This window comes from Microtus pennsylvanicus, chromosome 4, assembly GCF_037038515.1.
Source record: "Microtus pennsylvanicus isolate mMicPen1 chromosome 4, mMicPen1.hap1, whole genome shotgun sequence".
Classification (NCBI taxonomy): Eukaryota; Metazoa; Chordata; class Mammalia; order Rodentia; family Cricetidae; genus Microtus; species Microtus pennsylvanicus.
The window spans coordinates 27658578-27685683 of NC_134582.1; the positions used below are offsets into that span (position 1 = coordinate 27658578).

At 44.2% G+C, this 27106-nt stretch overlaps 1 protein-coding gene across 2 annotated transcripts; it reads right to left on the bottom strand.

Annotated features, from left to right (window-relative positions):
* Positions 1 to 26873, bottom strand: Prrc1 (proline rich coiled-coil 1). 2 transcript variants are annotated; one of them, XM_075968627.1, is made up of 9 exons: positions 26751 to 26873; positions 19049 to 19168; positions 18070 to 18459; positions 16588 to 16748; positions 12953 to 13055; positions 8969 to 9132; positions 5739 to 5842; positions 3212 to 3314; positions 1 to 335 (listed from the first exon to the last, which is right to left on the bottom strand). In XM_075968627.1, exons 2-9 carry the CDS (start codon positions 19146 to 19148, stop codon positions 126 to 128), a joined length of 1335 nt encoding a protein of 444 aa, XP_075824742.1. In that variant the 5' UTR covers positions 19149 to 19168; positions 26751 to 26873; the 3' UTR covers positions 1 to 125. The 2 variants fall into 2 exon arrangements, with proteins under 2 accessions (XP_075824742.1, XP_075824741.1); XM_075968626.1 differs by having other exon boundaries at positions 26683 to 26810.
* Positions 26874 to 27106: the final 233 nt, after the last annotated feature.

A 27106-nucleotide genomic window follows, 5' to 3' on the forward strand; every position in this document is an offset into this window, starting at 1 on the left:
TTTATTTAATTGTTTATTCTTTTAAAAGGACAATTGTAAAAACTGTTGGATTCTCTGGAACTATCCAGTCTCCTCTAGCACAGAGCCAAGGGTGACGGCAGGTCTCCATTTCCCAGCAGCTGGTCTCACATGGGCCTGGGTGGCAGGCGCTGCTTATACATGCCCGCCAGAGCCTTGGCTGCGCTGTAGATCATCTGTCGGCGAGACATGCCAGTGAAAGCAAGGTGCCAATCAGTCCGGCTGACGTTTACCAAGCTCTTTTCCAGGACTTCCCCCACTGTCACCAAAAGGCCTGACCACCTCAGATTGTAGTCCTGGGGAGTCAGGCTTTGTGCCTATGGAAAAAGGAAGGTGAGTTACTTGTCACACACTGAAACAGCATTGGAACTCGCTATGTTACAGAAGACTCCTTGGTGTCTCGACTCTGCTTATTTTAATACAGATTATGACAAACCCTCAAGAGTATAAAGTTACAAGGGTGACTGCACAGGCCTACTGTGTTAATGATCTTAGCACACTCATGGGTCACACAGAACCTAATCTCCTCACAATTTACATTTTCAGCGGGGCTGAGTGCACATCCAGTGAGAACCCCAGCTTCTCACAACTCACGCTGAGGGCTTAAGCTCTAGTTCGACGTTCAGGGTCACTTCACGTTAGTAACAGGTTTCTGCTAAAATCATGTTTTTAGAGCCACAGAATTCCAAGCAGAGAGAGACTACATGTTGAGTCTTTAGCGCATTTAAGAAAGGATTTAGTAGTTCCTAGACAGTGTCTGCAAATACGAATAATACGAGTCAGCAGCTCGCAAACGGCACCCAGGCCAGGCCAGCAGCCACCAGCACTGTCGCTCCCCACCTTTACCCAGCCTGTATGAGCACCACTTCTCACACAGAAGTGAAGGGCAAACAGATTCAAGGGTTCAACAGCCGGGGCTGGTTTAGAGTCCAGAGAATATCTGCAGGCAGCATGGATCTGCACCCTGCACGCATGCCCACTACCTGCTTCACAATCACCCCAAGGGCTTCCCTTTACCTCCAAAACAAAGCGAAATGAAACCAACAACAAAAACAAAAACAATTTCTTAGGCTCAATTTGGAAACACTACAGATGATTACAAGACAAATAGTCAAGAGTTACATCAAATAGCTTCCCACCAACCCTGAAAGAGACAGTGCCATGCTCTGTACTACCAGCATTGCAGTGTGCTCCAAAGAGACAGCAGGTCTTCAAAGATCCTGAGAGCCTGCTCCTCACACCACAGAACCCATGGGAGCCTGCTCACACACCACGGAATCCATGGGAGCCTGCTCCTCACACCATAGAATCTATGGGAGCCTGCTCCTCACACCACAGAACCCATGGGAGCCTGCTGCTCACACACCACGGAATCCATGGGAGCCTTATCCTCACACACCACAGAACCCATGGGAGCCTGCTGCTCACACACCACACAAGCTCCACTGTGAGCATCGAGAACCATGTGCAGATCTCGCCCAAGGCATTAGTCAGTGATTTATTGCTGGGTGGTGCTCTTTCCCTGTCGGGCTAATGGAAGTGGTTGGGCTAAGTCACAGGAATCATGGCATGACTCCTAGACTATTAAAGACAGCAATTCTACAAGGCTCAATCTAATACTTTTGAATCAACAGTGGTAAAACTTCCATCTTCCTAGAAAACCTGTCATGTTATGGCCATTTTAAGTTTCATTAGCATAACAATATGCTAATATTAATGCCATATTAATCAGCTTAAAGCCTCTAACTGTCCTCCCATGAGTGCGCAACCTTCTGAAGAGAGCTTAGGTGCAAATAAGCTTCAGAGAACATCAAAACTCCAGGCATCTTTCCACACTGCAAACACAGGAAGGACCACTAAGCCCCTTCAGCAACTTTATGGCTACACATTAAACTGAAATGTAACTGCACACATATTTTCTCAGAGAACATCAAATGTCTTCCCATACCATCAAATGTCCATAATTTCAAATCATTGTAAAAGGGGGGCAACAACTAACTCATTGTACGATACTGAGACCTCAATGTCAGGCACAGTACATTTCGTTCATTAGAGAATTAAGAGAACATTTCTATAAAATATATCTAAGTACAAATCAGTTTGGAAACTGTCCAAGGGTACATCATTAGGTCTGTTTTCAGCCAGCTTATCTAAAGATATATTCCTATCAGTTACATTCTTTTAAAACTTTATTTTTACCTTGTGTGTGGGTATTTTTCCCGCCTATATGCTTACACCTGCCTGGATGCAGGTGCATCCCATGTATACCTGGTGTCTGCAGAGAGAACCAGATCCCCTGGAACTGGAGTTACAGACAGCTGTGAGCTGCATGTAGGTGCTGGGAATGGAACCCAGGTCCTTTGGAAGAGCAGTGTTCTTAACAACTGAGCCAATTCTCCAGCACTCATCCAAATGTTGTTTGTTTGTTATTTTGGTTCACAGAGACAAGGTGTGTAACCCAGACTCGTCTGGGACTTGCTCTGTAGAGCAGGCTGGCCGTAAGCTCACACAGATCTGCCTGCCTCTGCCTCCCAAGTGCTGGGATTAAAAGGTGTGCACTACCATGCCGGCTTTCATTTAACTTTTTAAATATTGACTTGTTACTAAAATGAACAACAAAAAAAGATGATCAGATCAAGGAGAAGGGAAATAGATAAAATAATACAAATGAAGATGAGATAAACAGGGACCGGGGACACGGCTCAACTGGTAATGACTACCGAGTAAGACAAGGGCCTGAGCACCCACTTAAGCCAAACGTGAAAACACCTGCCTGAAATCCCAGTGCAGGGGAAGTAGAGACAGGAGGATTCCTAGGACAACTAACCAGCCAGCCTCGCCTAACTGGTGAGCTTCAGGTCTGAGAGACTTGTTTCAAAATAACACAAAGCAGGGTGGAGAGCTCCTGAGACACCTGAGGCTGGCGTCCTCTGGTTTCCACACCGGCACACACGGGCACCTGCATCTATACCAGACAGCCACAGGTGAGCAAAGGAAATGAGAACAAGGAGTACATGTGAAATAGATTTAAAGGCCAGCCAGTTTTCTTCTGATTCCGGGGCCATGAACATAAAAAAAGGAAAATAACAACATGGTACAATCAGAAAACCGACAAGCACAGCAAAAGACAAAGAATCAAGGGCATAATCCTCACAATGAATATGGAGTGTCATGAAAAGGCAAAGAAACTAACCTGCTGCACAAACTCCAAAGGCACCGGTGTGGCTTGAGTAAAGGCTTCCAGGCGGATGCCATGCACCGGGTCTTCAACCACCAAGCAGCCGATGTCAAACCACCTGGAAGAGAAACGGAAGCCGCACACTGTTTACACGCTCGATAAAATGAGAGTGGACGGGGGCAGCACCCTGTTCACACGCTAGATAAAATGAGAGTGAAGTTACAAAATGGCAAAGCAAGTTCCCTCTCACTGTTCAGACTAAAGTACCACAGTCCCCAGAAAGAAAATGTCTAATTAGTTTGCACATGGACAAGCCATAAATGTAGAACTAAAATTACTTTATTGTCTTAATTTCAAGAAGGTAGAAAGAGAGTAACAAAAAAGGAAACAGAACTAAGGTGGGGGATGACAGGAATGGGGGTTCTCAAATACACAGCTGACTTACCAGAATATGCAAAGAGCCTCTTGCGGGTAATATTTTTAAATGATACTTGCTAAAATATGGGGAAATTTGTAATACCAACTCTCACCAGCATGCAACCATCTAACAATGTTACTAAATCAGGAAATAAACTCGTTCAGAGGAAACAACTGTGTGCTTGAGCCTCATGAACGTGAAACCTTCCAGTCACAGCTGTAGCCAGGAGCCAGCCTTTGAAAGCACACTCATGACAGATACTTAACCATAGATTATAAAACCCAAGGCACCAGGAACACACCTAAGATAACTGGGATAGCATCAGAATTCTAGCTCCCAGAAATATAAAACAACCCTGAATGTAAGCACTAAGGGCGCATGGACGAGGTTATGTTTGTTCAATGACTCCATCTTTTAAAAAATAAGTAGATTTTAAAAGCACAAAGAACCAAAAAAATGAATAAGGAAATAACACGTTTAAAAAAAACCACTAAATAAGACACAAGGCAGCATAGGCAACTCCACAGAATATTAAAGTGATACTTTGAAATGTCTCAATATTCACATCTTAAAAACATTTCAACTCGTGAGTACTAAATAATATTTATTACACTAAACTACTAATCAAAATCTCATATTTTGTTTTAACAAAGTCTCGTTCAAGAAAGTGCAGCCAAGCTCAGCTATACCTTGTTTTGCCTCGTTCTGCCTGCTGTGGGCAGTGTCCATCCGGATACTGCACTGACCCAAGTGGAGACTGCACCTTTGTGTCCTGAGAAGCTGCCCTACAAGCCCAGCAGTCTCTAAGCCACACACATCAGAAGTCCAGTCAACCTCTAAAAGCACCACCTCCACCAGACACTGCAACTGGGAACCTGCTTTCCCATCCCCTCTGTGAACCTGCAATCCCTGCAACGTGCCCAACGCCCTTCCATTTCGGTCCCTGGCCCTGCAGGCTAAGGGAACTTTCAGATTTCCCTCTTCTTCATAAAGTCCTTTAACAGGATCACAACTGGGGCCAGGAGTGGGGAGAATCTCAGCTGATCACTTTTGGTCACTAGGGATCTCCATCTTTTCTTCCCGTGTATAAGACAAGGTGAGAGGAACGTGATGGACTGTGGTCCCAAATATTTCCCAGCACAGAGAATGGTTCACACTAGATTCAGAAGCCACAAAGAGACCGCCTACCATCACCAGTCAAGCCACAATGAAGTTGATGCTTAACACATTGTAATAACATTTTTGTGCACTTAACATGTCCAAAACTAACACCAAAGTCTAGACCTGTTCATCTCAGAATACTTTCACTGGCATTATTCTTACGTGGAAGAAGACAACAGGCTAATTTTTCCAACTCTGCACGAACGAACAACAGTATCTGAAGAGCACTAACCAGGTCTATATGGTTCTACTTCTTTTACCTGGCAAGCACATTTCGAGATGATTTCCCCTTTAGCTGATTGCTCTCCCTGGCAGATGTTTCCAGCTCAGTAGAGGCCACATTTTGCAAATTATGGTTACAAAATGCTAGGCAACAAGTAAACAAAAAATTAACACAACACCGTGAGATTATAAATGAAATTAGAATTCACCAAAGCACGGCTGTTTATTAAAAAGTAATTCAGCATATCCAAACAGGCTTTCCCATGGGGAAAAAAAAATCTATTAAAAACATAGAGACATAGAGCCCTCAAGAACAATGCTGAACTGTGCTTCCAGAGGCGTTGTAAAGCTACGCACACAGTACTATGCATCTCCAGCCTGTGTGTACCATCAAGTCTTCCTGCCCATCTTCCACCACTGTGAGTCACACGGGAGCAGTGTGCTTACTCCCAGCGCTCTATTAGACCTGGCCAGGCTGACGCGTAGTGTGTTTCCTACATTCAGTCCTAACGTATCAAGTGGTTGTCAGCACAGCTTGAGAGGCAGGCATCGCTCTGCACTGCTCAGTTACAAGAGAGAAGTAAGGACAGAGAGCCAGCTAAGCACGGGACAGTCCCACTATCGGAGCAGACTCCCCACTCTGGCTCAAAACAGGAGGCACCTTCTCTAGGTGTTCCATGTGAGGACCTAGACACTCCAGACACGGCTGTGTTGATTCCCAGGGTGCCCTGCGCCTCTTACTTGTCGGGCAGCAGCTCAGCGATGAAGTTTTCCACTGACACAGCAGTCTGCTTCTCGTGGATTGCGCCGGTCCTTCGCAGGCTGTCTATGCGTTCCTGGGCGCCCTAGAGCAAAAGCAGCGCAGGTTGTCAACCGGTTTTTAAAACAGTATTAATCTTAGATATACTATTCTTAGCCATACAGTACATGCAGGTATTGAACACAATACACTCACCTTTAATCCCAACACTTGGAAGGCAGGCATATCTCTCTGAGTTCAAGGACAGCCGGGTCAACAGAGTGATTGCCAGAACAGCCAAAGATACACAGAGAAACCTAGTCTCAAAAAGTTTGATCAAGGAAGATCCCCTGAGAAATCTCTGGTAGGAATAGAAGCCTAGATGTCTGAGTTCTACATCCAGAACAGTTTCAAGACTGCTAGCTGAGATGATCAAGCCCCACAGCATACTCCAGTCAGGATTTGATCATAATTCTAAATTTTCTTTAGGTCCCATAAGATTACCAGTGCCCTCAGTCAGTAGCAAGTAGCCTGGAAAACTACGCCCACATCCCCCCTCCCAAAAAAACCCTGAATTATGAATGTTTGCCTTTGTTTAGAATGTTGGTTACAAGTTGTTATGGATAATGGTCAGGAGAAAATGTAAACAAAGGATATTAGGTTCAGAGTTCTTGTGTTTTTTTTTGTAAAGGGGGGGAGTGCTGTGGGACAATGGTCTTTTATCCTGTCACTTGTATTATTTTTGATAAACACTGATTGGCCAGTAGCCAGGCAGGAAGTATAGGCGGAGCGACCAGGCAGGAAGTATAGGTGGGGTGAGGAGAAAGATTCAGTCTGCAGTTGTTACCAGTCGCAGAGGAAGCAAGATGAGAATCCCTCTCTGACAAAAGTACCAAGCCACATGGCTAACACACACAAGAATAATGGGTCAATGTAAGATGTAAGAATTAATTAATAAGAAGCCTGAGCTACTAGGCCAACCCGTTTATAATTAATGTAGGCCTCTGTGTATTTCTTTGGGACTGACGGCTGTGGAACTGTGCAGAACAGAAACCTTAGTCAACACTCACTGACCCTGGACTGATAGTGGGCAAACCTGTATGGGACCAAATTAGGTCCACTGAATGTGGGGGACAGTTGTGAGGCTTGGGCACTCTGTAGGGCACTGGCAGTGGGACCAGGACTTATCCCTAGTGTTTGAACTGGCATCTAGGAGCACATTCTTTTTGGAAGGATTCCTTACTCAGCCTAGATATAGGGGGAGGGCCTTGGTCTTACTTCAAAGTGAAGTATTAGACTTTGTTGACTCCCCAAGGGAAGTCTTATCCTTTTAGAGGAGTGGATAGGAAGGTGGGGTGTGGGAAGGTGAAGGAAGTGGGAGAAAGGGAGGGAGTGGTAATGGGGAAAGATATGTAAAATGAGAAAAGATTGTAGTATTAAAAAAATCCTAATAAAATGTTGCCACCATTTCAAATGGTGCCATGTGTAATACTTAAGTGCTATCTGAGGCTAAGCATAGGAGGGCTCTGAAATACTCTAGGAGAAAAACGTGTGTGCTAAATAAACTGCATCCCAACAGGGGTTACAGGACTGCTGGCTATGACTTTATTATAATGTATATACATACCAGCATCTATTTGACATATAGAGCTGTAGCTAAACAGAATCAAACACAACAAAACTTCTATGTTGACAGCCTGGCCAAAAACATTGTGGCCAGAGGCCCACAGTGACCTAATCCTTTTTCCCTTCACAGCAAGAGTACCATAATAACTAATATGGTGTGCAGCAACCTCATAGAGAAAAACTACAGCAAACTATAGTCTGCCTTGCAAACAAGACAGAATGATGGAATAGAAACAAGAGGAGACTCTACAACTGGTGTCAAGCTTTCTCATGTGAGAAAATAGAAGGGCAGAACTGCCACTGACTGAGACTACATATAAGAAAAAGGGAAAGTTTCATTTTAGGCATACTGAGCTTGGAACATTCAAGTAGAGTTGTCAAAAAGGCAACTTTTACATAAATTCAAAATTCATGAACAGTTTTAGCAGTTATATGAAGCTGCAATTATCAGCATAAGATGCTGGCTAAGGCCAGGGATGACATGAGGTCAGCAAAGGAAGTGTATGGAGACAGAGGCCAAGAGGAAGCTAGAGAGAAAAACAAGGTGTACACCCAAAAGCCACAGGGAGACAAACAGACTGAAGTAAAAGTCAGGCATGGTGCTGCAGGCCTATAACTCCAGAACTCAGGAGTTCAAGGCCAGTGTTGGCCTCAAAGCAAGTCTGAGGCCAGCCTGGCTATCGAAAACTCTATTGAAACAACAGAGAAGATGACCACCTGGCTCAATAGTTCCTGACCAACCAAATATACAGTGAGCCTATTATTGGTGGGCTTTAAGTGCACTCTGATTAGGACAGGAAGTGAGGAAGTGGGGCTAGCCAACTGGAAACCCAACAGAGAATTGGAGAAAAATATTCAAAATTCTTACAGGAATTTTACTGCAGAAGGAAGCAAGCATGATAGACTGATACAGGGGAAGTGAGGTCACAGAACCACAGAGAGGAAGTGAGGTCACAGAACCACCGAGGGGAAATGAGGTCAGAGAACCACAGAGAGGAAGTGAGGTCACAGACCCACAAAGAGGAAGTGAGGTCACAGACCCACAGAGAGGAAGTGAGGTCACAGAACCACAGAGAGGAAGTGAGGTCACAGAACCACACAGGGGAAGTGAGGTCACAGATCAATACAGGGGAAGTGAGACAAAAGAATCTGTTGGGATTTTCCTTCCCCTGATTTAGGATAGGAAAATGTTTGTTTGGATGCCATCAACAACTTTATTTGTTCTTGAATGATTCTGTCTTTGTAACAATGTGACAGAGAGTAGTGTGTGTGTGTGTGTGTGTGTGTGTGTGTGTGTCTACTGGGACCAAACAGATATTATAATTTCATTAACTGACTTGAAAGGCAATACTAAGTTACAAAGATTCCTTTCAAGATCATCTATTCTTTTTGTTCTTTCTTAATGAAACTGCCATCCTCCTCCAATAATCAAAACCTAATTGAGATTTATTTAATTAAAACTCCTTTATATCCCTCATAGCATTAGAGTGTTGACTAACTAAGGATAAAGCTGGTACTTCATAATATAAATCTGCAGTAGTCCCCCACAGACCACAGGATCCTTATCACAATTATGGGCAAACTCTGGAAAAGCTTTTGCACTCACCTTTAATCCAGCTGCATAGCCTACTGGCTGTGGGGCGATATTGGACTGTCCAGCTTCCCCCACAACCACAGCTAAGCCAAAGACTTCCTGGAAGGCATCTCGGACAGCAGCCACTTTCACTTCTTTATTTGAGGTTACAACAATATCCAATTCACCTCCAGATTCTACAGGAACCAAAAGGAACTTCAATTCCAAATTTAACAGTAACTTTCTAGTAATTACTACCATATCATAAGCTTACACTGTATTTACTGTTACCAGCCTCATACATGTGAGCTAGGCTGACAGAACCTTACCCACCATAACAAAGCTAAGCACTATTGTCAGGACTAAAACCCAGGTCAGACACAAATCCTCTTTTTATCACACCTTCTGATCAAACTACCAACTTCCCTTGCATTTTAAGGATGGGAATTCAGCACATTCTCTGCAGTCTCTCTCACAAGCCGAGGCTGGCACACACCTCCTACTGGCTCCAAGTCACCTGTGGTAACGGGAGCACAGTTCTTCAGTATTCTATGAACACTCCAGAACTCATTAACTCTGTCTGAAGCACAGTCCTCTACAGTCAAACAACCTTAGGAGAGGGTACCAGTAGGAGAGTTCAACAGCTGAATTCTACGCTTTCTCATTAACCAGCTTCATTACCTGAGGAAGACAAGGCTGGTTTCTTTGTAGGAAAACACCTGCCATCTCTGTGGTCTTGCTCTAAGAACTGACTTCTAATATAGGATGCCCAATGGAACAGCAAGAGCTCCAAAAATGCTCATTTCATAATGTCAAAGATATACACAAGAAGTAAAGAAATATATAATTATTATCTCCAACTAGATTGGTATGGATATGTAAATATGAAAATAAATACATGGAGTAAAGTCAAATTTATGAGTCCTTTGGATGGTTACAAACATAAAGAATTCTTTGGGTTTTTACATTTGTTTGTATTTTGCTGATTTTTGAGACCATGAATTTGTCATACTAAGAAAAGGTACCAAGCCACATGGCAGAGCACAGATAAGAAATGTGGATTAATTTATAATGTAAGAGCCAGTTAGTAAAAAGCTTAAGGTATCAGCTGAGCATATATAATTAATATTAAGTCTCTGTTGGGAGAAGCTGCTGGAACACACAGAAAAGTCCACCTACAAATGGTGCCCAAACATCTGACACCTACATCCACCTAAGACCTGAGAAAGCTTCACAAAGATTCTAAACACACAAAAATGAAGCCACATGTGGCCTCCTACTCTCAAGTCTTTCATACTAGCCGAGAGCACTGACAGAGTGAGCCCTGCCAGCACGCCATGAACAAACCACACGGCGGGTTTAAGTTTTATCATGCAAACAAAAGATTACAGACAGGAAGTAAAGACAGATACAGATGGAAAAAAAAACCTAAATGGGCTACAATGTGTCAATATATACATAAGCTCGTGAGACAAAAAGAAATGATATAGATAGTCATAGAAAAACTAGTTTAAAAATAATAAAATATTCAAAGAAGGAATAAAGTAATATAATGGTAAAAATGCAGGCAAAGATGGAAAATACATGGAGAGTCTGGATCCTGTATGTTATTGTTGTCTTTGAATTTTCTGACTGCTGATGAATGAATGACAACTGCTAAGACACACCGCATTATGGAAACTGCTGGATTAAACCAACCTATATATTTTAAAAATATCTTGACTTCAAAATGGAAGCAAAAAGTGTGTTGCTTTGGGGTAGAGGCTGTGAACTCATTCCCAGTTGATACGGATCAGGTTTGATCTGGGAAGATCCCCTGAAAATCCTGACTACAAACATAAAGTAAACCTTAAAAAAACCTACAAAACACATAAACTATATTTTATCTGCTCAAACTAAAAAAAAAATCATCGTTGACTAACTTGTGTAAAACACAATCTATATTTGTATTAATACAGATATGTATGTTACCTTTAAAAGTTCATGTATTTTTCTGGATGGGAGGTGGTGACGCACACCTTTAATCCCAGAGGGAAAAAAAAGCTAGACAAAAAGAGTTAAATTCAAAGATCTCTTTCTAAAGGAAAAAAAGGCCAATATGATATAAAAATGATGAAATTAAAAAGGTAGATTATTGAATCTACTTTAATTCAAAAGACAACTATTAATCTCAAAATAGTTTACATTGGTATGGATTTTGGTTTAATGGCACACATTTAAGGTTAATTTTGTTATACTGTATGTGTGGTTTCTACTCTTGTTTGGGGAATTGTGGTTATATCACTCATTAAAAAATGTAATGTATAATTAAAGTACAAGTTAGTAGTTAGTTATCTATAATAATCACACTTGTAGCCATAGTAGGTATGTTTTCAAGGTCATATGCAGATATCTTTAGACATATAAACGGTCTTCAAACACTTCAAAGATCTACAGAATGTGGCATTCAATATATTTAATAACCTAAGGCTTTTCGTGACAGTGAAATATATCTGCTCCTGACAGCAACAATTTTCTTCAAAAGAGGATGATGGACAATGAAGAAAACCCATATGGAGTTTGTTTTCTTTATGGCAAAAGCTATCATTTGGGGAAAAGAAACTGCCCTTGCCTTAATTTCTGAGAGTATGAACCAGCAGGACAAAAAGGGCGACTGCCAAACTTAGCCAAGACAAGGTAGGACAGTCCTTTAAAACTCCGTTTCTCAAAAATGTCGGTCAGATATACTAGGCATGTACGATGCCCCAATATTACAAAGAACTTGGGTGACTGTCCAGGTAGTCAGATGTCCCTGTCCTTAAGTAACATTATACCCTTCTGGGTTCTTTGAGGGAATTAAAGATTAAATAATTAAAAGATTTCCTTAGTCATGATAAAAAGGTAAATTAGGTATAAATCTTTAGACTCACAAAAGTAAGATAGACAGTATTTTTCTCTAAATTTGCCAAATACAAACGAACTAGCTATTATAATTATAATTCTTACTTGATAACTAGTTTTGTTGTATATAATTTTACTAAGTTAAAGTTAAAACCACCCTTTCTAATTAGACAGAAAGGAGGAAACGTGGAAGATGCCTTTACACTGTGTGAATTTATGTCACTATGATTGGCTTAATAAAGAAGCTGACTGGCCAATAGCTGCATGAGGTAGAGGTTAGGCAGAACTTGCAGACAAAAAGAACACAAAGAGAAGAAGCTGAGCAAAGGTACCAAGCCACGTGGCAGAGTATAGATAAAAAATATGGGTTAATTTATAAGTGTAAGAGCTAACCCTAAGAAATATGGTTTAATTTAAAATGTAAGCGCTAGTTTATAATGGTATATCATTTGTGTTTTAATAAATAAAGCTTGCCTGAAGATCAGAGTGCAAAGCAGCCACATTAGTCAGCCATACAGGCCAGACAGTAGTGGCACACACCTTTCATCCCTGTAGCCACACTAGTTAGCCAGAGAAGCCAGGTGGTGGTGGTGCATGCCTTTAATCCCAACACTAGAGAATATAAGAAGGGAGGAAACAGGTCTCATGCTCAGTCTCAGTCTGAAGATTTGTGGAGGCAGGATCACCCATTTTAGTGTGAGGTAGAGGTAAGAGCCAGTGGTTGGCCGCTTTGCTTTTCTGATCTTCAGCTTGAATCCCAATACTGTCTCTGGGTTTTTATTATTCATGCTACACTAGTTAGTAACAAGCTTAAGCTCTCAGCTGAGCATTTATAATTGAGTCTTTATACGGTTATTTGGGAGCAGCTGCCGGGACACACAGAAAAGTTCACCCACAATCAAATTACTCCTTCCCTTTTCCAAAGTTCATACTATGAAGTTCTAAAACTTATATGATGATGATTAAGCAAAAGATAAATTAGTTAGGCAAAACTCAGGCTGAGAATGAACCTGAATTAAGAGCACAGGAGGAATTTCTATCAGTTACACGACAGAGAGGGACTGAAAGTACAATTGTGAGTGAAACGGACGAACGCGTTAGGAACGTGGCCGACACTGGGCTCCGTTCTATACATACTGATGTAGGGAGCCATGCCGGGGTCCAGCGTCGTGATCATGCTCTCTACCGAATGCTTGGTCTTATCAAGCACAGATCTCACCATAGGATTCCCAGCAACGCCCTGGACAAAGCAAGATTCAAATGTTCAGTTCAAGCAAAGAATACCAGAATACCTTGACTTTCATAAACAGGACAAAACTTTTTTAAAACTTTATTTTTGAGAATTTCATCCATGAAAGCAATTAAGTGTGATCATTCTACCCCCTTTCCCTCTCCAAATTCCCGCACGTCTCAACACACTACTCTCAACGTCATGTCAATTAGTACTGCACATATGGGTACGGATGTGGGGACATCCCCTGGAGCACAGGCAACTTGCCAGTGGTCACCTCCTGAAGAAAAATGATCTTCCCTCCCTCAGCTACTGTTTACTGCCAATGCCTCCTCCAGGTAGAGCCTGGAGCTCCTCTACCACATCTACGCTTAAATGTTTGTCACTCAAGAGTTGCACAACTGCTCACAGTGTTGGGAATAAGAGATGAGCACTCGGCCCGCAATGGGACACCTGTATCAACCACACTACTACCCAGGAGCAGGGAACATCACAGAAAAGGAGGTGGGAAAATCGTGACAGGCTAAGGTTGAGAAAGAGTGTTATGAAATGGTGTCTCCCAAACATGGCCGGCTACTGCAAACTGTGCTCACAACAGCTGTGGTTACCGGCGAGACCAACACAGGAAACTTTTCTTTTTAAGTTTCCCAGGCATCGGTACACCAATTTTTAAAAAAAAAAAAAATGTAAATGGTACTTTTGGAATCTCTGAGTAAAATGAGGTCAATCACTGTCAAACTCCTACTACGATTCTAAGAAGTGCTCTTGGCTTCTTCCCTTCACACAGAAAGCAGGCCAGGCAACCTGTGCAGGGCTCTGGAGCAACACTGCTCAAAGTGTTAGTCTGAAAAGTGTGCTTCAGTTATAAATACATTTATAGGAAGATTTGTCCCTCGGGGTTCCAAATGAGGACTGCAGCCATGTGTCTATATAAGGCCACACTTTGTTCCTAAAAAAATGAAGGCAGTAAAAATATATTTCTCACCTTTATCCCTCAGAATAGCTCCTGACTGCCTTAATGGATAACTTTGTCCTTCACATCTTCTACCCAAGCTCCTTTTCTTGTTGTCCCCATTCCCAAACCCTCTTCCTTAGGTGGCTTTTCCTTCCGGATTCTTCAGCCCAACAGCACCATGAGCTGTCAGGCAACCTCAGGATAAAATCATGTTTGCTACTACTGTGACAAGTCCCAGAGAGTGGACTTAAAACTAGCAACCGACAGTCTCTTTACAAAGCAGGAAGAAGGCTGTAGTTTCTATATAAGAAAATATTTCACAGCATAGCGAAACATAAAAGTGTAGAAAGAACAGATTCCTGAAACATGACCATATTAACCACTTAGTTTAAAACTATGATTAATGTATGTAATGAAACTGAACGGCTTCTCTGCAGAACCCTGGGATGAAGTTGACAGAATGAGTTCAAAACTCTCTTTTCTTAAGAAAAAAGTGGAAGGACCAGCAAAGTGAATGTCAAAAGAAAACATTATTAGAGGCTCACAGAGCCGGAACCGGAGCACACAGCAAGCATTCAGCACGCATCAGTGGAATGACCAAGCCTAGGTACAGTTTAAATGGTGTGCTACCATTACAGAGCCAGGTTCAATGGGATAAAAGACAAAGACTGACATTAATGTGTAATTTAGTAAACAAAATAAGGGGGATATCAGGTCGCTGAGGGAACGACATCATAATACTCCATTAAGAGGCTGGAAAACACTTAAATTTCATCTCTGCTGTACACGGTGTACTGACACACATCAGCTACACGGAGCTGCTCAGGATTAGAACTGAAGTGGTTAAAAAACCTAGATGGAATGCAAAGGTATTCTTTCCGCACACAGAACTGAAAGAGATGCACAGAAATGACTTCTCAACACAAGCACTTTTGTGAGAAAAAAGCATAATAAAATTAAAATGCAGATTAAAATGGAAAAGGCCATAACGTGTACATCTTAAAATAGCATTGCTTTAACCAGAGTTCTTAACTAACTCCCTTAGAGATGCAAGCCTCCCAACTTCAAAGTGGGTAAAGATGAACAGAGAATACAGACAACAAAATTTTATGGAGAAAAAAAAGGCCAAAATTAATAGCAAAGAAATGAAAAATTAAAACATGGTTTCAAGGTTGGAAGTTTGGCTTATAAAGTAACACAGTTGCATAGCGTAAGGACCAGAGTTGGGATCCCCAGAACCCACACAAATGGGTGTGGTGGCCATATATAATCCCAATGCTCAGGATGGAGAGTTGGAGCAAGCTGGCAAGCCAGGCCAGCTCAAACTACAAGCTCTGGATACAGTAAGAAAGTGGACCTCAATATATATGGTAGACATCACTCATAAGCCACTGTGTTTCAACCCAAGGACTCCCCTCCCTCTCTCTCTCTCTCTCTCTCTCTCTCTCTCTCTCTCTCTCTCTCTCTAACGCACACATACTCAGGCACACCAAAAAAAAAAAAAAAGGTTTCAAATGTTTTTGTCTATTGAATCAGAAAAAAAACAGTATTTCAAATTAACATCCTTTGCGACGTGTGAGCAATGACGGAAAAACATGTGCTGGTGTGGCTGCTACAAGCCAACATGCAGGAAGTTCTAGGGCATCACAGGGCTTTCATCAGGAACTAATGATGTCAGAGATGCCCAGCAAGATGTACATACAAGAGTGCTAAGTCATTTTATTTCTAAGAATTAGAATCAGAAGGGACCGCCGTATGGCTCAGCAGCTGCATCATGTTAATCAGGCCTAAGGGTGCAGGCCTGTGATCCTGTTACAAGCCAGAATGAGGCAGGAGGACTGCAAGCTTTAGGCCAGCCCGGGATACTAAGTGAGCCTTTCTAAGACTGAGAGTAAAAAAGAGAGCTGGGGATCAGGCTAGTAATGAAGTGCTTACCAGTGTGTGTAAGGCCCCGGGTTCAGTCTATACTACCCCCAAAAACAACAAAAAAATGTACATGTTTACACATTTTTCTCAATTAAAGAGAGTAAAATGACTTAAAAACTTACAACCAGATAATAGTAATAACAGATTTATAAAATAAAACATGATTATGCAGAACCCAGCACCATGTAAGAAGCAGAGCGCTGCAGCACGTGTCTGAGAGCCCTCGCACTGGACGGAGCACAGATGACAGGATCACTGGCAAGGTGCATGGAAAAATTCCAATTTAGTGACACACACACACACCTGTGCACATCCGTCCATACATACAAACATATGCAGACCCCAAATACACAAGAAACAAAGACAGACAGACAACTTTACAGCTGGGAGGACATTAATGAAGTCTTCTAGAAAAGACAAAGAACACAAAGCCCACACCACCAATCCATCTGGATTCTATTAAGAGAATGAGTACATGGGTAGACACACATAGACAAAAGATAAGCATCAACTACAAAAATCTGGCCGTAAGGGGCTTGTTTTCCCTTACGCCATACTGTGTTCTCAGAGCACTGCCTTCCTACCCTACACTGCCTTTCTCTACTGGATACCCTGTCAGCCTCACAACTGAACCGTGATTTGAAAGACAAACACCCTTACCTTGATAAAGCCCCAGATCCCACCGGCAGGTGCCTCATCCTGGCCTCTAATAATTCTAGGATCTTCCTGCTCCTCGGGGAAAGTAATGGCTGATGTGGTTCCAGGTCCCGGTGCCAGAGATGTCATACTGGCTTGCTGAGTAATGGGGGCTGGCAGAATACCTAGTCAATGGCAAAACATTTAGTTGGGTCATTTATTCCACAAATGTTTTCCTATAAAAAGATGTATCATATGAGAAGCTCAAGACAAATCCACCCACAGAACTACTGAAGCACCTAAAGATGAAGTTATTAACTCAGACCTCTATAAACAAGATGCAAAAATCCCTCAAGAGGTATTTTCTCCTTTACACAGGTTTATACCAAGTGTCCTGAAAAACAACAAATACAAGCACACATACACACACTCAGTGTCTGTGTGTGCATGTTCCTGTTTGTCCTATTCAGCATCTGGATGACAGGTGGACTTCTAATCTCCTTAATCCATAAAAATAATTGAGTACTCAGCCCATCATTTAAAAAAAAACCATCAACAATCACCATATATATTCCATATACTTCCAAAGGAAAACTTGGACCCACTGGGGCTGGAGAGAAAGTCCAGCAGCTGATAGCACTGGCTGCTCCTGCAGAGGACCCAGGTTCAACAGCCGTATTAGATGACTTCACAACAATCTGTAACTCCAGTGGTAGCTGATAAAACAACTTCCTGGCCTCCTAGACTGTCTGCATGCATGTGCGCATATGATGGCCATACACACACTCACCCACACACACAATAAATAAATCTTTTTAAAACACATGTAAACACAGGTAAACATGTAATGTCTATGCTCCGTAATAAATTTTTATTTGGGAAGATAGATAGGTCAATTTGGATACTAAATAATCAAAGCTAAAGTGCTCCTTACCCTAAAATCATGAACAGGAGACAACAAAGATTGGGTCTTGATAATTTGTTTCCATAACCATACTAAAGAAGGGGACTGAGAGAATGTAGTTGGCCTAGGAAAAGAAATGGCCTAGTATCACCACTTCTGGCACATGGGACTGGCTACCTAAAATGTACTCCCTAGGGAAGTTGGTTCTCTTGGTTTACAACCTGCAGCCTATCAGTAAGTAATAAATATTAGCATGGAATATGATAAGTCTTTCTCACACCTCAAATGTCAATCATATATCAATTTTTATACCACACAAAAATCACACAGTAAGTTATACTATTTTTACTGTTAATAATTTAAGTGGCAAAAAGATGAGCGTGGGAAACTCTGGAAGTCAGAGTGAGCCTAGATCATGAATGTCGAGAAAGCAAAGCCCCAGGAGCAGCAGGTGCCCAAATCTACCCATAAACTAAAATAGTACTATACCATGCACCTCAGTCACTGTCTAGTAAACAAAGCACAGCACAGTACAACTCAAAGCTGGCACACGACAATAAAGCGCCAAAGGCAGCTGTGTACTGAGGAAAGTAAGAGATCACCTGTGACTGGGGGCGCGGAGAAGGACGGCATCAGCGGTGTCTGGGGCGCTCTCCCGGCATGGCCCCTTGTGATGTCGTAAGCGGTACCGACAGAAAATCCTGATATAGGAGGACCCGAAGGTGGCGCAGATAGAAGCGCACCGGAGGCAGAAGTCGCAGGTGGGAAGGAGGATAAAGGCGGGCTGCTGAAGGCCATGGCAGGGGACGGAGACACAGAGGGCAGCACCGAAGTGCCACTCAGGGAAGCTGACGGAGCTGTAGACAGCGGCACAAAAGGAGGGGGTGCTGATGGCTGCACAGGGGGCAGGGATGGCTGAGGCGTGGAATAGGCATGTGGTGTCAGGGACTCCATCCCAGACACATTGGGAGATGAGAAGGAACTGGTTGCAGCTAGAAAAAAAAAGCAGACAGAGAGGATAAACACACAAGGCTGAAAAAGCTTTTCATCTCATTTTCAAACTTTCACTGCTTGGGAAATTCCTAATGTGGTAAGCCAAATCTTAATAATTAATTTTAAAGGTGTAATTTCCAATGCATAATGCTTGTACCTGAGTGCAGGCCCCGTGCTTATCCACCGGATAAACAGCGTAACTCAAGGATGGCACCGTCCAAGAGCAGACCTTCCTTTTCATTTTTGTTTCTTAGACAAGAAGGTCAGTTTTCAACCCCGATTCGAACATAAAAACCTAGACACTAACACCTCGAAAAGATTAATCCCCACAAAGTCCTAGGACATCAGAGACGAGAACTCTGAAGGCCGCTAGGTCTGCAGTGACTGAGCAGAGAGCAAGCCTGCTAGCAGCAAGCGTCAGCCTCCTTGCTTGTTCAAGACTATTGCTGTGCTGTGCTTAAGTTTAAAGAGCTACTTCTTTGAACACAGACAAGACTAGCGAAGCAGGAACAGTCATCTAACTGATTCAGAGAGACCAGAGTCTTTCCCAGCTTCTCCAACCCAGCAGAGATTAGGCACAACACCCACCTAAGTGAACCTCAGTGGAGGGCATGGTGGCGGCCAGGACTGCAGGGTTCAGGGGAGGGGTTCCAGGTGGAGTGGTCTCTATTCCACTTTCTTCCATCATCTTCCCTCAGTTACGGTGGCCTGCAAAGACAGAAAAACATGATAAGCTTGCACAGGGGTGGCAGCTCACGTAGTTAGAGAACAATTAAGGATGATCAGAAAGAAGCAATCTGTCTGTAATCCTTATAATACAGCAATATCTAGATGAAGGGTTTGTCACAGCTCCTCAGAGCTGGAGAGATGACCCATCAGGTGACAACACTTGTGCTCCTGCAGGGGACCCGAGTTCAGATCCCAGTGCCCAATCAGCCAGCTCACAACTACCTGTGCGGCAGTTTCAGGGTATCTGACCCTCTCTTCTAGCTTCCAAAGGTACCCATACACGTATCACACACACATGTGCATACATACAATATTTAAAAATAGGTTCTTTTGGTATCTGACAAAAGACTCTTTAGTGCTGTGTGATATTTTGATTGTGTTCTAACAAATAAAGCTTGCTTGTAGTTAGAGGGAGGAGCCAGCCACTAGGTGACCAAAATTAACCATTGAGATTTGGAGGACTAGACAAATAAGGAGATAGGACATAGTAAGGTGGAGCTAAGAGAGGATCTCTGGCCCCTTCTGGGGGAAGGAGGGGAAGAGATAGGTGACTAGTGGCTGTTCCCCTGCTTCTCGGATCTTTCAAGTTCTTACCCCAATATCTGACTCCCGATTTTTTTATTGATAAAGAATAATTAATTAAGCCGGGTGGTGGTGGCGCACACCTTTAACCCCAGCACTCGGGAGGCAGAGGCAGGCGGATCTCTGTGAGTTCGAGGCCAGCCTGGTCTAGAAGAGCTAGTTCCAGGACAGGAACCAAAAAAGCTATGGAGAAACCCTGTCTCGAAAATCAAAAATAAAAGAATAATTAATTAAGGCTTTAGTATAGTCTTTGGGTCTTGTTCATTTCTGTGTGTAATTTATTTTGCAACCATTTTTATAACAAAGTTTAAATAAATTAAAAAAAACACTGCATGAAACTAATGCACAAATATTCTGTGACAAGTCCATACACATATTTTACAACTTGGAAATAATTTTATGGTAGCCATTTCATTAATGAAGCTATATATTTCAAATACTAAAGTGCCAAGCTAGTGTGGCCACTTGAGTCCCGTTAAGAGTCACATGCCAGTTTCAATCAAATTGCTTAAAATGCAAACATCTAATTTAACTTTGAAACTCCACATCTTCCCTCACCAAACATTCTACGTGGCCTACTCTACTGACATTTCTTTTTAAATGTTAAATTTGCTTGACTTTACAAATGCACTCTCTTCCCTCAATACATTCCATGTTGTCTATGCCTATTAACATGTTTTTAAAAATCAGGAAGTGTTCAGCTTTATAAACATGTTAGCTTCCAGCCTCCTGGTCCACAGCAGCTTTATGAAATGCGATGGTGGGGCTCAGGGGTTAGAAGCTGACTGTAGAAAACAAGCCACAAAAAAGCAATGTCCTAAGAGATGATGATGCACACCAACTATAAGAAAACATCTCACAAATCAAATTGCTTCCTAAGCACTCAGTTATATACCTATAATCTGTGCGGCTCTCAGCCCTCATCAGAGAAGGTCTTTTTGCAATGGATGGCAGTTAACAGAGAGACTCGGAAGTACTGAAATAACAGCAAATAAGTTATGGGAGTGCTCTGCCCCAAAAGGACCAGGTAAGTAACACCCCTCCCACCGAGGCTCGGGAAGACTGTAAGTGCCAGCGCTTGAGCTGCTATGAAGCGGTGTCTTATAGACAGGACAGGGCCATAAGACCTGCACAAAATCAAGCCAGTCAAATTCCCAGCACTGATGGAAGAGGAGCTCAGGGGCTGAGAGAGTTGATGGCGGTGAGGGGAAGAGTTTGTTTTCTGCAGGGATATGTCCTGCAGTAGATCTCATACCTTTATACCTACACACACGGGTGGGGGGGAGTGGGGGGCAGCACTATCTGGAGGAGGTGTGTGTGGCTGGGGTGGATATGATTCTATAAAAAAGTTACTAATCTTAAGATTCATCTTAAGTGTATGATAGTGTAAACCTTAGTCAACCTGACAGACACTGAATCACCTGGGTTACAGCCACTGAGCACGGCTGTGGGCATTATCTTGATTGTGTTTGCTGAAGTGGGAAGATGCCCGGGTAAGTGGCATTGCTGGTCGGGCTTCTACTGTAAAAATGGAAAACGGAGGTTTAGCAGCCCCAGGGTCATCTCATTTGTGAACTTCACCTTGGTTGATTGGAAACAAATCCAGTAACCACAGTAATTTGATTTCTAGAAGTAAATGAACTTGCTCTATAGAATATTGGCTACTCTGCCCTGCTGACCCCAGGAAAGACATTTACTGATCACCTGACATTCTTTCCATCACTGCTCACCATTCTTAGTCAGAAGCTTTGCAACTCCCTGCCCCCATCTCCTTCCTTCTAACTACCCCAGCGAGTAAGCTGGTGGTGGTCTCTGATTCATGCAGAGACCCCTCCGCAGGCTTTTCTCCCTGAATAAGGACGGGCTGCACTGTCCTAAGTCTCATCCCCTGGCCTGTCTTTCCTTCTCGCTCAGCGTTCATTTGGTGAGCCCCACAGATGATGTCTATGCAGGAGAACCTGAGAGGCACAGTGGAATAAGCAGGGAGCAGGGCAGAGGCCGAGAAGATAAAGGGCTGGAATGTAGGAAACTTTGGACTATAATCCATAGGCTTAAGTCTCTCTGAATCTGGTAGTGCAATGTGTTGTACTATGTCCAGGAGCAACCACTGTCAAAGGGCAGTGCAGTCAGGCCATGCTGCAGAAAATGATAAGACGTGTAGGTTTAGCAGAAGTGTTTAGTCCCAGGGCAGATCACTGTGCTTTAATTTTATGTTTATAAATGGTTTGCCTGCATATCTGTGTACCATGTGGGTGGCTGGTACCCACATAAACCAGAAAGAGGGTATCAGATCCCCTGGAATTGGAATTACAGTCAGTTGTTAGCCACCATAGGGGTATTGGGAATCGAACCTAGATCTTCTGGAAGAGCAGTGAGAACTCTTAACCACTGAGTCATCTTTCTAAACAAAAGGCACACATTTTTAGGAGATAGCAGACCCTCTAGGCCAGCAGTTTTCAACCTTCCTAATGCTGCAATCCTTTAATACAGTTCCTCTTGCTGTGGTGACCCCCCCCAACCATAAAATTTTGTTGCTATGTAACTGTAATTTTGCTACTGTTAGGAATAGTAGTGTAAATATCTCATACACCCAATGGTCTTAGGAGACCTTTGCAGAAGGGAGGGTTGTTTGGCCCCCAGGTTGAGAACCAGTGTTCTAGGCTTCTAGGCGGTTTAGAACAGTGCTGGCCCATGGTCATAAGGAGAGATGAATCAAGAGATCCTCCCAAACAATAAGCAGGCTTCAAAAGGAGGACCACCCCTTTCCTTGAGGGGTCCTACTTAATAATGGAGCGCCTTCAAGAGGACTGGGGCATCTCTTCAGATCCTCCAGAGAAGAACCAACAATATGATCTGAGGGAAAACTCCACTGAGCTGGAATTTCTGAGAGTCCATGTGGCTGAGGATCAGAAAGGAGGAGTCTCCAATGGGAAAATTCTACACAACTCACCCAAAGATAAATCAGCCACTGGCCGATGAGAAGTCAATGGATAAGGTCCCTGTTGGAATTGCTAGGGGTGGGGGGCAGGGGGCACCATCTAGAGCAGAACAGATTTAATCTGAGAAAAATCCACGGAAGGGAGGTCTCTGGATTAGGAAAACAGACCGCTCACTGTTCACTGAGAGCAGGGATCAAAAGCATCCGCTGCCAGGGATGGTCCAAGACTGGTGAGTGACAGACTGGACTAAGGCTGGTCCTAACTATCTCTCTGACCAGCCATTGTCAAGGGCCTGAAGCGGGGGAGGGAGCACAGCAGGAAAACAAGTCTAAAATGCTGGTCACTGTAGTTGGAGGAGAATGCCATCACTTAACCAAAACAGAAACTTTCTCAACTGGTGTGACCATGCTACCAAGCAGCTGTAAGCATTCATTCATCAATCTCCCTGGCATCCTGATTCTGGATGTCATGTGACCTTTGAGCTCCCGCCTGGAAGTCTTCACCATGGTGGGCTATGCCCTTGAACTATGAAGCAGATGAGCCCTCTTCTCTCTGAAGTGGCTTTTACTGTCTGTTAGAGGGTTTTATACAACAGGAAAAGAAACTCAGACAGTACACAACCAACGCCAAATCAGTTCTTGATACTTTTCCTCATTTTACAAATGTTCAGCAAAAGTTTGTTGTTTCCCAAGCGCTGAAGCAAGCCTCTGGGAATATAGTGTTAAGCAAAATCTGGTCAACTTAGAGACTCGTACAAGCCACAACCAAATAAAAGCACCAATATCCAACGATGAATTCAATACAGCAACAGCAATATACCCCGAGGCTGGATTTTATATCCAAAGCTGGATTCTCTGACGCCAAGAACAGTCATGCTGGGCAGAAAAAAAGATTCCAAGTGCAAGTCTAGAGAAGGATCCCAACTCAGAGATGAGCTCAGTTCTGAAGGATAAACCAAACTTCCATACGCCAAGAAAAGAAAGAACTTAAACAAGGAAAGGGGAAGCTTCCAGAAGAAGAGTGAGCACACTGCAGGTATAAACGCTACGTGCGGCAAAAGGGAGTAAGACGGTCACAAAAACCCAAATGGCAGAACAAGACTGAGGGGCAGCCAGGGGCCCAGACGCCTGGCCTTCCTGACAGAGGTAAGGAGCTGGCCCTCCGATGAACAGAAAGGCACTTGAGCTGGAGGAAGTATCTGTCTTTTTATTCCAACTCTTCTGAGACTTTGAATCCAAAAGACAAAAACATAGTAGAGTACTCTATGCATTCAGTCACAACCATGTGCAGAAATCCACAGGAACCACTCTGCACATCTTCCCTGGAATCCAGCTATTGTTAGTTACCTGTGTGTGTACGAAGTGTGCACAGTTCTGTGAAACTGAATCATGTGCAGACACCCGTCATCGCCACAGTTAGGACACAGAACCACATCATCACTGCAAATGTCACATCCTTCCTCAAAACATAGAGCCAGCAACAAAACACTCCCTTGTTCTCTCATTCTCCTCCCTTCATAAAGGTAAAATAACAAAATTATACCCCCCACGCAACTCCTAATATTTGCCTTTTTTACACTCTGCACACAGAAAAGTGCCTGAGATTCGTTGACGCTGGTCCACTTCCATTCTTGATGAATGGCATTTCCACCTCACAGACGTCAGCCCATCTACCACCCACTGGAAGACTCAGGCTGATCCCAGTCACTGACAATCCCTATTTGTGTCCTGAACAGTCCTTTGGGCCGGGGTCACAGCTCAGTGGTGAAATGCTTGCCTAGCAAACACAAGGGCCCTGAATTCAACCTCCAATACCATGGGGGCGGGGGGGGGATAAAAAATTTTAAAAAAGGATTCCTTTGGCTGAAATATGTATACTGGACCACTGGGCAGAGAGAGAGCACTCAGGGGTTCAGAAAAGTTCAAATAAGTCTGTCAATATCCTATACTACAAATAATCATAATCTCATATTCCCTAGGGTTTTCATGACAACTTCTGGTTGTCACAGGGTACTGCTCATATTAAGCGGTGGCTCAAATTCCCATAACGCACATCTCACAACCCATAAGAATCGTATGTCCCCAGACATCCATAGTGCCAGGCTGAGACTCTGTAGCCTAAACTAAGGTGATGATGGGGATAAGAAAGGAGCCAGACTTGAGAAACACGTAGGGGGTAAGACTCAGTGAGTGCCCATAAAGGACGCGTGGAGAGGCATGGGTTACACAATCCATCAGACAGATGGCGGGGTCAACAGGTAGGACAGAGCTCTGCAAGAGGCTAAGGACATTTACGGTGTCTTGGGGTGGAGTCATAAAGTGCTTCCTTCCCCTCTAACTCAGCAGGGTCAAGTTCCTTGAAACACCTGAGTAGAGACACCAACTAGGTCTGGAGTTCACAAACCGGAAGTGTTATCGATGTACCAACAGTTTCTGAGACGGTGCTCTGCGCTATCTTTCCCAAGAAGGGCATACCAAGATAAAGGGACGACGACCACTTACCACCAAACCTTCTTCCAGTCACGTGGCCAACGTGCAGAAAATAAAACCAGCAGAATGACAGGGAGAAAGGAGGACACCGTGGTACCCAGAGGCCAGCATTTCGAAGCAGGAACGGATGACAGCACTAAATACTGCAGAGGAGCCAGGAGGGATGCTGTGGGCGATTCCCTGGGCTTGCTTAAACTGCGGATGTTCTCAGAGCTTTCCCCAAAGGTGGGAGACTAGGGGATGGCTAGGATCAAACTGAGGAGGAGTGGGAACAAACAAGAACCTGCCCACCAAAGTCTGGCTGAGAGGAAGAACAAGGCATCCAAGAGGCTAACTCTAGACATATTCCCTCCCTGGACAAAGTCAGATAACCTGAGAAAGACTCCTCCACCAACTGCATCACTTTCTACCACCGTTCCTTCATCCCTTAATTTGTCACTCATATTCTTGTGGCAGGAGCTATCTACCCCCTACCACAGTCAGGTCCTATTTAAAGATGACCCCGATCTCTCAGCAATTGCATGGGCAAAAGAGTTCACCTGAGATACATGATCAATTTCTTTCGGCCCTTAAAAGCTTTACTGTTAGAGAAATGACTTGAATGCGATACTAAAATAAACTTCATAAACATGAACATATCCTCTTAAATAAAGAAAAAGAAGAAGAAGCCTGCTAGGATAAACAACACAGAAACATCAAAAGTCGACCGAGCTTTTGAGGAACAAAAGTAGTCCAAATGCATCAACGTTATGGGAAAAGAGATGGAAAGAAAGAGCTTAGAAGATTTGTCCTCAGGCTATGATCGATCAAACTGCTCTTCGAATCTGCTTGCACCTACTCAGGTCTGCTTTTAGAAAATATACGATTACTGCTAGGATATAAGAGAGTGTGGACTTTTGATAGATTCAGAGCATTCGAAGCTATTCCTATTGATCTTATTGATGCCCTGGGTTTGCCTCGAATACCACCAGCCGGAGGTCAGCAGTCTGTCACTCTGTGTGGAGCCCAAAAATAAACTTCCCTAAACACTCACTGATTCAAGCAGTGCTCACACAGCACTGGAGTGCCAAAAAGTGTCAGGATCGCGTCAAAGCTGCCTCCCAAATAAACTACTGTGACAAGAACTCTTGGACGTGAGATCCTGCCATTTAGGAAGTAAGCAATCCTGCAAAGCTGGCTGAAGCGGGTCCGGGGTGACGGGCCCTGCAGGACGGCGCTGGACACTCGCGGGGATCCCAGGAGCAGACGCTGCATCCCACCGGGGCCGGTGGCCTGGGCAGTGTGGGCAGCCTGTGCCACGTCTGCAGGCCGGGCTGGCCGGGCGAAGGTCCGCGGGCCTGGCCACCCATGCACGAGGGCGAAGGTGCAGGCCCGGGAGCCGGGATCGGGGGCCGGAGCAACACGGGGGGATGGACCCGGCTCGCCCGATGCCTGTCCCCGCCGCCCGGAGCCCCCGCACTCCGCCGCCGGCCGGCCCGCCCACCTGGGACTCGCCCGCGGTCCGTCGCCGCCGCTCCGCTCCGCGCGGGTCACCGCCAGGCCGGCGCTCACCTGGCTCCGAGCGAGCACCTATGCGGAAGCTGCACACGCGGATCGGGGTCGGGATCCGGGTGTCCGGCGCGGGGATCCGGCTCAGCGAGGACGAGGACGACCAGGGGAGCGCGCGTCCCGCGCCAAGATGGCCTCCGCGCCGCCCCGCTGCCACGTCGCCGCCACGCCCCGCCACGCCCCTCGGCCGGCCTCCGCCGCGCCGCCGCACACCCACCCAGAACCGGCCGGGGTGCACGGCCGCCCGCGTTCGGCTCCACCTCCCGGCAAGGCAGGGAGCGAAGCTTTCCACGTCGCAGAGGTTGCCCTCCCGAGAGAGGTACTGGTGGCAAGTTACTTGCCGATTTTCTTCTTAAGTA